This window comes from Buteo buteo, chromosome 23 (genome assembly GCF_964188355.1).
Source record: "Buteo buteo chromosome 23, bButBut1.hap1.1, whole genome shotgun sequence".
Taxonomy (NCBI): Eukaryota; Metazoa; Chordata; class Aves; order Accipitriformes; family Accipitridae; genus Buteo; species Buteo buteo.
In genome coordinates, this window is record NC_134193.1 from 23708050 (window position 1) to 23724021 (window position 15972).

Genomic DNA, 15972 nt, shown 5'->3' on the forward strand with positions numbered 1-15972 from the left:
TCTTCCTTTGGTGTCCCTGTGTTGCATGGAAGAAGGAAAGGCCAATATTCTGGTTGAAACCTGTGTTTCGTCATGTCCTCGTTTTATTACGTCACTGGGCATGATGAAGGCAGAGTTATGGTCCCTACTTTTCCTTTCATGCTTGCTTGTGCAAGGTGGTCACAACTGCTCTGCAGAATCAGCTTTTGTATGCAGGAAGTGATGGTAAATACGCTGGTAGGTGAGTAAGAGTGAATACATCCAGTTTCCTGTGCTAGAAAGGGGGTGTGAAAAAAGCATGGAGGGGTTGAAATGGTTTGCTAGATGTTGCATAGGTAGGTTCCAGGGCAGAACTGTGCACAGAGAAGGTTTCCTTAGCCAGCGACCGTTAGGCTGGTAACTCACTTTAACTTTACTAAGTACTTTACTTTACTTTAACTGACTTTAGTGAGTTACCTGTTGAATTTTGTGTTTGCAGGAAGAGCGTTATATTGTTTTGCCTTCAGGTTTTAGTCTTTAACATGAGCTTATGTGTGGATGGAAAGACTTAAGACTTTAGAGTTCTGGCTGCCAAGTCTTATCTCAAACACACAAATATCCTTTAAACCTGGCACTTGCTGAAGCTTTTTTCTGCTTTTTGTTTGAGCTATTACTAAAAAACACATCTGCATGTTACTTTGCAAGAGTTCAGTAAGAGGATGTCTGATTAACAATTCTATGCTCTCCAGCAGAAATAACTATGCTTACATTCTAGGTTTCTATGTAACTTTATTTATTTTCAAAGTCCTGAAAATTGCAGTCTCCACAAATTTCAGGGTTTTCTTGCACGCTTGATTGGAAAGTTTCTTGTGACTGTGTGCATTGAGGAAATTGCTTGCATCCTTCCATACAAAACGATGAAGTGTAATTCTAGAACACAGTACATTTTAGCAGTATTAAAAAAAATCAGCAGGGGCATGTTGGATCACTTACTCTTATCAACCTTCCTATTCAGTCCAAATTTTAAACCTAGTCAAATGATTTTACCATGCGTGGGATTTTCCATTGTTGCTTACTAGCCCTCTGGCATCTGCTTAATATCCTTAGGTTACTGACCCCTTCCACTTTTCTGACAAATGTAAATTTTGCTGTCCCTAGTAGAGTGACTGAGATTTTTCCACATAAACATATAATTTCCAAACTCTTAAGACCAGACGTGCACTGATCATGTAGAGAATCTGTGTCTTGACAGATGTGAATTGGCATTTTTATCTGCAGAAGGCTTAAATGCTGGAAGATTCGGAAACAAAATATGTTTGGAACTGGAGATGCTTTTCCTGGTGCTCACACAGGAACATGCAGACCTCCGCATCTCGAGAGTGTGTTCCGTTTATCAGAATGTACAAAGTGCTTTTCAGAGGCAGAATTCTCATTGGCTGACTCTCCCTTTTCATGCGAAGACATCTAAAGTTAATAGCGTACATTTGGAAAGTTGAACATTTTGATTGAAACAGAAATTTGTGGTTCTAAAAACAGAAGAGTGATTTAGAACTGGTGTTATGGAGAACTCATTTCCAGTATGTATGTATCTACTTGTCAGATCTGAATATAAAGACTGTATAGATATGTGGTAACTTGAATCTGTAGTTACAAAGAACCAGGCTGTCTAAATATATTTAGAACTGCCTGAAATAACTATTGGAAAATGGACGCTTTCTTTCTGGCTAAATCATATTTGTAGTTCCAATTTCAAATGTCTTTTGATACATAATTTAACAGTTTATTTAAGGAGAAAATAATTAATCTGCTTTTTAGGTCTTCTGTTTATTTTCTACTTCCCACAGGAATTTCTACTATTTATTTTGCAGTTTAGGTGAAAGATTATTTTTTGCCATAGAGCACTGGGGTTTGATTATGCATTGAAATTGATTGGTTGTGGTTACAGCTATACTACAGCACTTGTGATTTTTCTTCTTATTTTGAACGGGGTTGACTTTGAAGTAGTCACTGTAATGAAAAAGCGTTCAAAAATCTGTTTCACATGCTGTGACTGAACTATGCAGTCTACTGGCAACTTTTTGCTTTATTAGCACCAAAGTACTAATCTATATTCTTAAGGACATGCCACACTTCAGTCAAGTCTGTCTAAACTCTCATGGCTTAAAAAACAGCCAAAAAAATAAATATCAAGGCCCAAAATAAAACAAAAGAATTCTAACCCTGACCATATGTCCACCAGAAGACCTTCAGATTTAAGACTGTTACTGTCCAGCCTTTTTCAAATGATAGATTCTCTCAGTCTGAGTATCATGTATGGAGGTTTCAGGTTTTTTGAAATTAGTTTGTAACTACTGTGAACAATAATATTACAGTTCCAAAATTGTGTTCTTCAAATGCTTTAGATCTCACATTGTAATTAAAAAAAAAATTAGAGATTGAATATGCTAAACTGTGGTGTATTCATGGAAGTTTTACTAACTGTAATAATGAGGATGACATTCAGGAATAATAGCTAGGTTACCACCGCTAGTTGCACAGCTGAATTTTGTCCTCTTTCACTATTTCCAGTATTGCTTACTGATACGTTTAGCTTTAGCTTCGGTTTTGAACCAGATAAGATTATGTACTAGCAAAGTCTTTACTCCTGTGTCTGCTGAGTACTCATTCAAGGCAACGCTGGACTGAAATAATCAATGCAGAATGAAACTTCAGAGATATGAGTTGCAGCTGATTGCTTAGTCTCTCTGTATCTGAGTATTAATAATAATGTCTATTTTTTCTAGTATGAGGAGAATATATACCAATCACATAATTTATGTACATCAGGAAAACACAGAAGTGTTTGGTTAGGCTAGTTGTCATTGACTTGGTGCCTTGAATTGGTTTTAGTAGTTATCTGATAGATGCTTCTGTCATGTATCAGTTTTTACACTTTTAAATGTTTTTAAACATTACCAATTTTTTTAAGGCAGTTTTTAAATGTGTTTCCTAGGAACTAGCCAGCTGTGGATGGAATAAGAAAGAAAAACATATCCTTGCTCCAAATATTGTTGCCTTTACTAGGAGGTTTAACCAGGTAAATTATTTGATTACTGTGATGAACAGGTACTGTTTGACAGTTGTCTTTGAATGTAAAGTGAAATAGAACTACCCTATGAATTAAAACTCCAGAGTATTTTTCTAAATGAGAATTAAGATTTTTAAATGGCAGTTAATGTTTTCAATTGCTTTGCCCACATTTTCATGTTGTTCCTCTAGACCATTGGTTCCTAATTACTAGTTCCTAATAATTTGTGCTGATGTGTCATGGTACAACATAAGCAATTCTTTTCCTTCTTTTTCTGTGTTTCACCTGCTCATTCAGTTATCTTAGTGTCACCTCACTTCTCTACATACTTCTTATATCCAGTGGTAATACTTTTGGGTAATTGCAGCTATACAGGTGAGAATTCATGGGATCAGAACTCTTTCTTTCCTTATCCTGTTTTCTCCTTGGAGCATAATGAACTTTACAAATAACAAAGTCCTTTTTTTGTAAATAAATTCAGTTATATCTGTTTACTTTATAGGTCAGTTTTTGGGTTGTACGAGAAATATTAACAGCACAGACCTTAAAAATAAGGGCAGAAATATTGAGCCATTTTGTGAAAATAGCTAAAGTAAGTGCAAATTTCTTGTACTATCATTCAAAATCTTACTTCCTTTCTGTTTGTTTCTGCACTACTCCTATGAACCATTGTTGGATTAGAGGGTAACATTCTTTTTTAGCATATCTGCTATGTTGTACCCCATGAATAAGATAAAGGTATGACATCTATTGTTTCTACTTGGTTAAATAAAACTACCCAGTTCAGTGTGACTTGTCTTGTACCTTTATCTAACAAGTTTAAAAGTGGTTTGTCTTGCTGATGGCCAGATACGTGTTTTCAACACTGAACATGATTGTAAACTGTTCTGGTTTTTTGTCTCCCCCCATTCAAACTTACCTCTTATCTCTTGCTTCTAAAACGGCTATTGTAAGACATGTATTCCTACTTGTAACATGTAGGTGCTGAGCACTGCATTTTACAAGTAATTTGTAACTTCAAAAAAAAAATTTTAAAAAATAATTTTCTGCTTCAAGACCTGTGGTCATTCTGTTGTATGACCCTGTGTGACACTAATATTAGTAAGAAGATAGCACTTGGATCGAAGGCCTGAGTGCTAATCTTGTACGTATGAAATTGCATGTGTGTGTAGATAATTAGAATAATATTTTCCATGTAATACAAAATAAATTTTTTTGGTATTGTGAGTATTTCCAATCAGTTTACTTAGTAGTTTTGTGCTGAGGCAGAAGAGAATGTATCTGAGTAAGTTCCTGGCACAAATGCATAGTCCAAGTACTAGGAGAGTGGTCAACTTGGAGGTGCTAGATTGTTCTTAGAAGTAAGAGGTTTGGTTTTGGTGTCGTGTCATGTCCCGTTGTTCCCCCCCCCCGGAAGAGGAAAACACTGACCCCTCTTTCTCTAATTTTTTTTCCCTTTCCTTCTTTTCCATCAATAACATCCAGATCTTCCTCAAATGCTCCTGAGCAATGAGTAAATTGATCATTCCAGCCTCCTTTTAAGACTTACGAAGAAGCTACATGACACAGTTCCCATTTTTATATCTTTCTGGAACTATGTTGTAGGAAACTTTATAATCTAAGACAGCTTTATTCCAAAGTATTATCTCTTTTGAGATCAATGTGTTTTGAGTAATTGTCAACACAGAGTGAATTTAAAGTATGTTGAAGTGAGGAAAATTTGTCGTGTAAAACAGATCACAAAATAAAAAGTTGTATTAATTCTGAAAGGGTCGTCAGCATCTTTGGTTGATGTTTTTGGCTTGATTAAATTTTTAATTTCCAAAATTACACTCATTTTCAAGAACAATGCATCAAATAATTTTTTCATATTTTCTGTTCCTGAAGGAATAGCCTTGGTAAATAACAAATTCAATTTTTTAAAAAATCTTACTCTCACAACAGAAATGTCTATTCTTTTGAGGGGTATATTTGGAAAATTTGCAACTTCTAAAGTGGTCTTAAGAATTTTGCACATTGACAGCATTGGATAACAGTGTTGTCTACAGTCATTGAATGAAAACTTTGTATTTTATTAATGAAAAAATTGTATTTCATTGATGCAACTCTGAGATTATTTAATCCTGCTTCCCTTTTTGATGTGCTAAAAGTTGTTACTCCCTTTTTTCAGAAGCTTCTAGAACTGAATAACCTTCATTCTCTTATGTCCGTGGTATCAGCACTGCAAAGTGCGCCTATCTTCAGACTGACCAAAACCTGGGCTGTAAGTTATTCGTTGACGATTGTCTTTTCTGTCTTGTTTGAATTCTGAGCCTTTCTGAACTCTTCTGAATTGTCGAATTGCATACTCTGGAAGATGATTCTTTATATTCTCATTTTTGTGGTACCATCATAGCAAAAGTAGTGATCTGTTACATGTTTTGTGAAAGTAGAGTTTAAATGGCTGCATGTTTCTGAACAATCTTTCTTCCTGTAAGAGTTTCCTGTTTTCATGACTAGGAAATCTAGAAGCCGCAGATTATATGCTCAAGAGGACTTTAGTTGATAAGTAATCTTAGAAGACCCTCATATAGAGTGTGTATCAGTATCCCATTATCCAAATCATTGTGTGGGTGCCATTAATACCTTGCCTAAAAGGAAAGGAAGAAAAAAGACTTGTTACAAATATAGAAGCATTAATTCTATGATTATTGTACAATGCATTTCAGTTTTCATTTTTCAGAAATTACAAGCATCGATAATTCCATTTTCGGAAATTTGGTCTCTTGAGGGCAGAATTTCTCATTTAAATTTACTGTAAGTTTTGCTGTTTCTATAAAGTGGAATACACAATTACAATATAGTCCAGCTATATGTATGTAATCTGTAAATATACAAAGGATTAGGTAATTGTCATTAATTTAGTATTCCACCCAACGTGGATCACATTAACTTCAGAATTGATAAATAAAGATGGATATACTTTAAATCTTCTACCTAAGTTTATTATGTCTTTAAACTGCCTGTTACTTTTTTATGGTTTGATTGCTCAGAATTAGGCTATAATCTAATAAAAATGTAAGTGCCTGCTGGTTTGAACAGCTTGATGAAGTTGGAATTTAAATAGGGAAAATGGCTCACATGTGAAACTAAGTCTGTGAATAATTTGACTTAGACCTAAAAAGGTGTAAGGCTCTTTGTAGGCACAGTAGTTCAAAAATACAATACAGTGCAGAGTCAGGGCCTCAAGGAGTTCTCAGTGCTGCTTAGAAAGAAAACAAAATTACTCTGAAATCTTTTCACTCTTGTTCCTTTTATGTTACTTTTTAGTAACAGCTGTTATTTAACTAAGATGTGGTTGCACACTGTTCCAGAATTGCAAAGGGCCTCAGGGCTCCCATTTACAATGCTGTTTTACTGATGACTCCTGTCAAGCCCAGCCTGTTCTGAGCAAGACTGAATGAAGCAGTTAACTCATGCATATCAATTGCAGTGGGTTGTTTTTTTTTTTTTTTCTAAAAATGGGCAGACTCACGGTTCTCTGGAAACACAGCAGCTAGGCTTATGAGCTCTGTAGTACAAGTGTTGGAATTTTACAGAGGAAGAGGTGTATTAAGAAATGTGCTATGGAACACCTGTCTGTTGTCAGAAAGTACAACTGCAAGAAGCCACTGTACAGTGCCATAATTTTCCACTCATTCTGACTCAATTGGCTTTTAAAATAATATTTAGAATATTGCTGGTGTTTCTAAAAACGGCTGAAATCGGGAATATGTTTTTATAACTACAGTTGCGCATGTTATGTTTACTTTTCAATCTTCTGTCACTTTAGGATCTTCTGCATTACTAAATATTTTTCTGATCTTCTGCAGTAAGTCCAGTAATAGAAAACAGAGATTTAAGTATCATAGTGATTTACTTTCCTTATACTTTTTTCAAAAATGTTTTGTCATACTTTTAATAAGGCACTGTTGAAATGGCACAATTTGCCTTTATTTGGAGCATTTTCCATTGCTATTTCTACTTTCAAATTCAAGAGGATTTTTAGCAATTCTGATAAACTATGAGAATGTTGGTGACTGTATAGTATATATTTTTCCTCTCAAAATTTAATATTGCTGAGGTTATTCATATATATATATATATATATATTTATATCTGACGTAGTGATATGTGGATCCTTGATAAACTATTTAGAGATGATAATCGTTTGTTCATAGCTTAAGACTTAGGCTGAATTGGCTCCCCCCCGCCCCCCTTAACAGCATGTTTTCAAACATTGTGCTGGTTTGGGATGATGAATTTAATCTTAACTTGACTATGCTTTCCTTTACTGTGGGCAATTCAACAAATTTTATTTGTTGTTGTCATTGTTCGGATTCATCTTTTAAAATATTATTATCTCCTTCAATTTTTTTATGTAGCTTTTGAATCGCAAAGACAAGACCACCTTTGAGAAGTTGGACTATTTACTGTCTAAGGAAGATAATTATAAAAGGACACGGGAGTACATCAGAAGCTTAAAAATGGTTCCTACTATTCCATATTTAGGTGAGTGTGAACAATTATTTATCTGTAGCTCATTTTGACTGACAACTAATGTAGCATGTTGTACACCTGAAGAACACTATATATAGAAGGTATGGTTCACTTCATATTTAGAAAAATTAGTTCTGGTGGAGGTTGTTAAGCTATACACTGTTTAGGATCTCTGATCTCTGACTTGTAGAAATTTTGTCCATTACTGACATGTGAAACTACAAATATGTCTTTGTTTACTGTCCTTTTGATGTCTTCAGAATTTACAAGAGCACTGGGTTTCAGAAGGGTCTTTGAGTACAACATGATTTAAGACCTTGTACCCGTAGCTTTCATTTTTGTTGGACTGTTTTTTCAGATACCTCATAACTTGGTATCTCTAAACTGGAGTTGTTGGTTTGTGTCAGTTTCTTGTAAGTACTTTGGAAAGAGATACAGACTGAATAGTCAATTCAGTTGATTGGCTTGTCTTTCCAGTATTCCCTTGTATTATTCATGTAGCCATTCTATATCATTATTTCCCTAGTGGCTCTTTTAATTCGCAATTCCTTCCCATTACTGAACTGTGCTAGCATTCCTGAGGAACACTGCAAAAACCAGATTCCTCTTAAACAAGGCCATTCAGACACTGTAATGTCTTTTTAGTAATGATTTTTTTAAAAGAAAGAGTTAATCTAAGAAGTATTTAACCATGTCTTCTGTAAGCGATAAAATAGAAACAGTAAGATAATTTATCGTAATTATTTTCTAGTGTCTAAGAAAAGACAAATACGGTGCTTTTTCTATAGCAGTCCACGTATGCAAAGCATGGTCCTGTTGAAGTAATTGTTTTGAACATTCTGTAAATATGACTTCCAGAAAAAATATATTTAAAAAAATTCAACTAAGTCTGGAATTTCCATCACAGATATTCAGCACAAGTCCCTAACATTTGACAAAGTTATAAGTAACAGAATACACCATAAAGAGATGTCTTAAACATTTTAAAGTATTGGTATAACCACAAACTCCACTTCTAATGCAAATTTTTTCCTCATCTAACATCACTCTGCCTTGTGCTTCAGCCACATGAACTTCACAAAATCAAATGTGAAGTACACCTTTACCTAAAGTACTAGGAATGGCTGTTTTTCCTGATGTAGGAATTCCAGTTAATGATCTACAATTAGAGCCACACATATGAGAAGAAAATTTAAGTATTCTAGGAATGATACATAACAGTTGTTAAAGAACTGTGTTGTATTCCTTGACAGCTTCTCATCATTGTGGTATTTCTTACTTCAGCATGAGCAAACCTGACACATTCACAGAATTTCAAAAAGATATATGAGGAAAACTCTTTACTTTTTGGACAGGCTTTTTAGTGCCTCAAGCTTATTTGTAGTCTTAAAGTATTCAGGGGACTACAAAAAAAACCTTTACGTGAGTGTGTAAGCACTCAAACCAATCAGTAGCTTAATCTAGTTTGCAGTAGGCTTTTTAGAATCTTCATTCCTTTGGCTTTTTCGCTGTTTATTCTGTTGATTTAGTGCATATACTTCAGAAGAAATCCATGACACGTGGTATTGTGTTTATTTTAAATGGTTTGGAGGTAGTTTTTTGTTTGGGCTTTTTTTTTTTTTTTTTGTCGTCCCCCGTCCCCCGCAAGGGGTACAGATGCATAAAAGTAAGATCCTTTCCAAATTATCATTTGCAGAACTGCTTTTGTTCTTTACCAAGAGACTGTTAGAGAAGAAAACAGATTCGCCAAGCCTTGTTGATGAATACATTGTCATGGACAGCCTGATTTAAAAGCTGAAAAGGCAGTTTATTAGGTTAGGATGTAGAGGATATGAAAAATTGCTGGGAATATTTTACTTATTGTATTTGTATTTATGAAGTGAAAGACTGGCATAAATTCAGGACTGTAAAATTTTCATCCATTTGTGTACTATTTGTATACAGCTGTCCTGCCAGTTAGTCTATTAAGCTGTCTTAATCCTTCTTTGAACACATGAACTTTGAATTCAGGCTTGGTTTGATTTTAGTCAAAGTTAAAATCATAAAATGCTATATCTTTTCTTCTAATCTTCTCTTCAAGGTTATTTGCATAGGTCTGTAAAGGCTATGTCTACATGACATACCAGAGCTCACCTCCATTTATTTCAAGCATGTCCAAAATTGTCATCTGGATAGACTTCTCATATCATGCAACCTCTTTGCATTAAGCTTTTCTGCATGACAGCAGTTTTCTTAGTGCTTAGAGGTGATGGTTGCTTTTGTATTGGTTTTGTGTTTATGCTAGTTTTTGTCTGTTTTTTTTTTTGTCTGAAGTATGTAAGTCTTGGTAGCTTTAATGATCACTGAAAGCAGGATTTTGTTTCTTCCCTGTGGGGCTTTCTTATTAGATGTGCACAAAATATACCTTATCTTTTATCTGCATCTGTAATGAACAATGTATAAGTCTGGAGAGCATCTCTAGCTGGAAGTTTAAGGGGAAACAAGGTCCTGGTTTTTCTGATGATCGTTAATGAATTTATATAGCGATTGGGACCATATGTTCTGCATGGATGAGATACATGCCAGATAAGAATTGTCCCAGGTACCTCCCTATATTCTTGTACTCCAGCATCAACTGTAGTGCTGCTATGAGCATTCTAATAGTCTTTTAGATGTAACTTGTTTTCTGTTGATGTTGTGCAACTGAGGTACATCAGTAGGTCCTGTAAGGTTCCAACTCTTGGATCTCTGAGGATTCCAGGACCCAGATTAGGTGGTGCTGTGGCCTGAGGGAAGATTTTAGAAAACTTTAATGGTAGCTAAGCTAGGTCTTAAACCCCAGAGTTTATTACACAACATGAACATGCAGTGGGAGAATTTTAATTTTTCCTGCAGAAAGGTGGAATGATTGCTTAAAATTTGTACGTAGTCTACAAGAAATATATAAGAATTAAAAAAAAAGTAGTATTTATTTTATAAAGCAAAAAATGGGGTCTATTTGCTTTCTTTCCATCCACAACAAAACCTAAAGAGACCATGTCTTCACAGGCATATAGTTTGTGAAGGTATAGCCTTTCTGAAGGTATAGCCTTCAGAAAGTATCTAGAGTAAGACATCTGTATTTCTGAGAACCTGCCTAAATGATGCTTTTACTCATACTTTTTCTTCTCTGCTGTTCTGAAGCGTTAGATTATCTACTAGATCAAGAAAGTGTGCAAAACATATTTAAAAGTAAGACTTTCAACAAAAACAAAAAACCAAGACTGTCACTGGTATAGCGCAGATTTTGAAAAATATGTGCAATTTGCATTACCAAACAGACCTTTTAGAAAAACAAAAAACAGGAAAGGGTATCCATGAGCACTTTTTTGTACACAAGAGAAGACATGTATATGCTTCTGGAATGAGTATTTCTCTCAGGTGCTAAAGAAATATACGTGTAGTTCAACTTGAAGATATATTAAAAAGGAGATGTACAGTTAAAATGCTGTCCAATGTTGATAATCGCCTTTTCTTTTGAGACATCCACAAAGTAGCCATTTGACGAATTGGGTTTTTGTCAGTATTTCACCTGGGAATATTTCTGCACAGAGGTTGTTGTTAGTGGATGTAGTCCAACATAATGAACTATTTTCTGGCTTTATTAATAATTTAGGGTGATGCTAAGCTGGACCTAAAAAGGGTAAATGTTTTTAAAGCACTGAACCTGGATAACTAGAGCTCAAGAATTCTCCATAGGCTTTCTGGGCCAGAACTGCTGTCTCTGTATTAGTGACCCTCAAGGGATTTCCATTCCATGAACTCATGCACTCTCTCTCTAAACACATGTAAACTCCTTGCATCCACAGAACCCAGGTGGGAAGGATTTCCTCAGCTCTGTCCAGTACCACATTCTTTTGCTTGATTTGAACATAGCATTTTCTGCCTTCAGTAGATAAACCCTACCTTGTTCTTTATGCAGCTTCTTGAGACTACTTCTGACGTTATGGACTTCAGTCATTATCTCTGTTGTCGTCATGCTAAATATTCAGTTACCTCTCTTCCAAAACGAAGAGTCCTTGGATTACTTGATCGTGCCGTGTACAGGTGCCACTTGGCCTTCTTGACAACCTTCTGTGGCAGTGTTTCAGTTTTGTATCTTTTTTTAGGGGAAGAGAGTGCAAACGGACTGCACACAAAGTTCAAGATAGACGTGCATGTTAGATTTATATGGTGACTTCAGAAAGTTTTTTGTGTTCTGCCTAATAATTCCTAACATTCTGTTAGCTCAAAGTTTAGTAGCCATCAAAAAAGCAAGTTGTTTTCAGGAACTATTTCTTGTAATCCCAAAATCTTGCCTTTATTGGAAATTACTTGCTCTTTTCTTTTTATATGGAAAGTCATGACATTTTTTTTTCCCTGTATGTATCACTGTCTATAGATTTTTTTCATCTTCTGTCTTATTGTCCAAGCAGTCTGTCTCATAAATCATTCTGCAGTTCCTCTCAGTCAGCCCTTCTTTTTGCTCCCCTCAATTAGTTAATATCATCAGCAGATTTTTGTTCCATTGTTCACTCCCATTTTCAGGTCATTCATTAATATGTTGAACAGCATGAGTCCCAGCACAGATTCCTGTGGATAACAGGCAGCACTGCTTATGTAAAATATTTCTTATTAAGTAAATTTGAGGGCCATCCCTAATGACCATATTTTTAAAAATATGTTTAAAAATTGGTATGAGTTATTGAAACTTCTCTGAAAATAATTTCAGGTTTGAAGGCACGTTTAGCTTATCAAAAGAGAATATTCAAAGGGGACTTTGTTTCAGTGAATAAATATCTTCTTGGGGGACACAGTATTAGGAATGGAAAAGCTGCTTTAATCTGTCTGTTTAAATGGACAAGGAGACTGATAGATCTATGTTAGGAGTAAATAGTGACCTTAAAACACTGAATGAGAGTGATGAAGCCTCTGAAGATATGCACAGTTCATGGGGCTCCTGTTTCATGCTGTAGAGCCTCTTGTCTCTCACTGCAAGACAGTTACTTAGTCATGAGATATCAGTTCTCATTCCATCTCGAGCAGTCTGAGAATGTGTTTGAGATGTGCTAGAGAACATGCTGGGAGTTAAACAACTGCTTAAATTGTCCAAATACTCTGGTTTATAGAATTGGCTCACAGCCTTGTGTAAGAAATGCTTTAGTACTATCCAGTTATTGGGACATCACTCCAAGTCAGTTTTAATTAAATTTATAATGAAAATATTTCTGAAATGGACAAAAGTGTTACAAGCCTAATGAGAGACATGGGTAGCAAAAGTGGAAGGAAAGAATCTGCATGTTGCTGAGTTACAGGGTTGAATCTCAAATTCCTGCTGGTGTCTAGCCAACCTCCTTTAGACTTCCTGTCCTCCTGCATATGTTGTACCTCAGGTTTTGTACATCACAGAGAACCTGTCCCTGGTGATTGCAAAGACTAAGCAGTGTTGCTGCTCTTTTAAAGTAAGGTTTTCCCTGCTTCTTAAGAAGTGCAGCTGAACCTTTGTGTAACCAGATAAATACAGGAGGCAGCAACTGGTATGTTTACAACCTCAAGCTATGAATGAGAGATTAATATATTCCTTACTATGCTTAAAACTACTATGGTAAAACATCCAAAAGTTGTTTTCTTTTCAGACAGATCTTCTGAGTTTGGTTTGGTTTTCTGTTTTGGTTTTTTTTTAAAAAGAAGAGAAAAAAAACGAGATTGGCAAGGCTGTGGTTTGGACTGTTGGAAGCATTTAGCCACAGTGTGATCTAAGAAAAAATAGCAGTCAGATTGTTTAGAAAATTCGTGGGTAGAGTGGCTAGCTACAGCTTTTTCCTGTCTTCACTGTAGGTGATCTTTTAGGTTGTATCCGTATGTTACAGAAAGGACAAAGATGGGTATGTTCTGTTACAATCTACAGGTTTCAATGACTTTTGCTGTTTTGTTGTTTTTTTTCTTGCAATATAACAACGGGGATAATGCTGAAAACTTTGAATGACAATAGAACAGTTTCAGGAAAGAACTCTTCTGAAATACGTGTATAAGAGAATAACGAGTTGTCTTCTGGAGTAACTTAAATCTTGTGAGATAGCCTTTTGTCTAAATGCTATAGGTGGAGCCCCACTGTTTTGTTCCTGATATACAGATAACGCATTAGTTAACTGCATTTTCTTTACTGTTCTGAAAAAGGTAGAGATATTTCAAAAAGTCAGAAGAGCAACCTAAGTTTTTAGGAGATTTGCAGTTGCGGGGCAATTTCTACAGTACTTCTTGAAATGAAGCAGTAGTACAGGAGAATTGAAGCTGTTAAAACTCTTCTCCATTGGGTTGCAGTTCTGTCCTGTATAAACTCGCCTCATGTGCTTTTGCTAATGATAGGAAAATATTTTGTATGTGATTTTTTTAGACAGTGTAGTGTTGTCGGAGATGTACTTCTTTGGGGAGTGATGAAACAATGTAATTGAAAGAGTTGGAAATAATTACAGAAAGAGGGGAAAAAACTAGGACCTTTCACAGTTTGTAGTAGTGAAATGGTGGGTCTAGTGCAAACTGAGTTCTGTTGTGTAAATTTGAAAAAAATAGGCACAGTGAAATTTTTCAAATCTGTGATTCTGCCAGTATACTTGCCAATAACTTATCTTTACTATGTAAGTTCCAAATCCCCTATGCTTAATTGGTTTTGATGTGCCAGCCTCTGGGTTTGTTTAGAATTATTTTATACAAATTTTATGCAAGAAAATGCCATGTTAAGCATTGGGATGTGGGGTTTGGTTTGTTTTGGGGGGTTTTGGGGCGTGGGGGTTGTTTTTTCATTTTTTAGAGGCCTTACCTGACCAAGCCTTAGCTAAATTATGAAATAATGATATGTCCTTACTGTTGTCCTACTTCAATGGTCCACACTGAGCCAAGCAAAGATCCAACTGGTAAATACCTTTTCTGAATAGAATCTGGGTAGTAACATAGACAGCTTTTTCCAATGCCTTTAATTTCAGTAAATCTGTGTGTTTAAAACGTTGCCCTACAACACTTTTGGAAAATATTTTATTATGATGTAATTATGACTTTTAAAATATGATAGGAACAAACCTGTTAGGTACAACTGGATGTATATTCTTGTTCATTTGGACCTTGTTTTCTGCATCTTTTCCTCTCCCTCCTTCCCACCCCCAATTGGTTTGAATGTGTCAGATATCCTCAGTTCTTCTTTGTCAGCCAGCTGAGCCACAGTTCGTGTTGTGAACGTCACTCTTAGCCCATGATACAACAGCACAATTTTTTTTTCTCTCCTCCACTTTCTAAACTATTCTGTTCTCCAACTTTTTTTTTGCTAGTGAATTTGTTAAATCCAAGTGTAGATACATCAAATTTTCTTGTTCTACCCACACTGCCCTATCACCACAAATCCTGGTTCTTTCCTCTATTGTAAGGCTTTTGACACTGTTTCCCACAGTCCTCAGTGACAAACTTGTGGTTTGGTATGGACTAGATAAGTGGATAGGAAGGTGGACTGAAAACTGACTGAACTGCTGGGCTCAAAGGGTTGTAATGAGCAGCATGAAGTCCATCTGGATACCATTGGCCAGCAGTGTGCCTTAGGGCTCAATACTGGGTCTGATATTGTTTTAATATCTTAATTAGTGACCTGGACAATGAAACACAGTGTGCCCTAAGCAAATTTGCAGATCATACAAAACTGAAAGGAGAGGTTGATAGACAAGACAATTTTTCTGCCATTCAAGGGGACTTCAACAGGCTGGAGAAGTGGGCAGACAAGAATCTCAGAAGTTCACTGAAAGGGGAGGTGTAATGCTATGTACCAGTATAGGCTGGGGGCTGACTGGCTGGAAAGCAAGTGAGTCGGAAAAGGACCTGGTGGGTGTCAAGCTAAGGTGGCCAACAGCATCCAGGGTTGCATTAGGGAAGAGTGTAGCTATCAGGTCAAGAGGAGATGATTTTTCCCTCTACTCAGCACCAGTGAGGTCACATCTAGAATGCTGTGTCCAGTTCTGAGCTTTCCAGTACAAGACATGAACATACTGGAGTGAGCCAAGCAAAGGACCACAGAGATGCTTAAGGGACAGGAACATCTGTCATGAGGAGAGGCTGAGGGAGCTGAGATTGTTTAGACTAAAGAAGAGAAGGTTTAGGGAGAAAATATCAATGTCTGTAAAAATCGGACTGGAGGCTGTAAAGAAGATGGAACTAGACTGGTCTCTTTGGTGTCTAGTGAATGGACAAGAGTCAATGAGCCCAAACTGAAATACGAGAAATTCCATTTAAACTTAAGGGAAAAAAAAAACATTTTTATGGTGAAGGTGGTCCAACACTGGAACAGGTTGCCTAGAGAGGTTGTGAAGTCTCCGTCCTTGGACATATTAAAAGCTTCACTGGATAATGCCCTGAGCAACCTGCCCTTGATGAGCATGCTTTGAGCAGGGAAGCTC

At 36.1% G+C, this 15972-nt stretch overlaps 1 protein-coding gene across 8 annotated transcripts in view; it reads left to right on the top strand.

Moving 5' to 3' along the window:
* RALGPS1 (Ral GEF with PH domain and SH3 binding motif 1) overlaps positions 1 to 15972 on the top strand; it is a 133909-nt gene that overhangs the window by 30207 nt on the left and 87730 nt on the right. For 7 of the 8 annotated variants that reach the window (XR_012654196.1, XM_075056132.1, XM_075056131.1 and 4 more), the window contains 4 exons: positions 2951 to 3034; positions 3528 to 3617; positions 5196 to 5288; positions 7429 to 7555. Coding sequence is in view for 7 of the 8 variants with exons in the window: in XM_075056132.1 (XP_074912233.1) it covers positions 2951 to 3034; positions 3528 to 3617; positions 5196 to 5288; positions 7429 to 7555 (394 nt within the window). In the remaining variant the exon portion in view is untranslated. The remainder of the gene's footprint in view (positions 1 to 2950; positions 3035 to 3527; positions 3618 to 5195; positions 5289 to 7428; positions 7556 to 15972) is intronic. The other variant, XM_075056133.1, reaches the window with a different exon arrangement.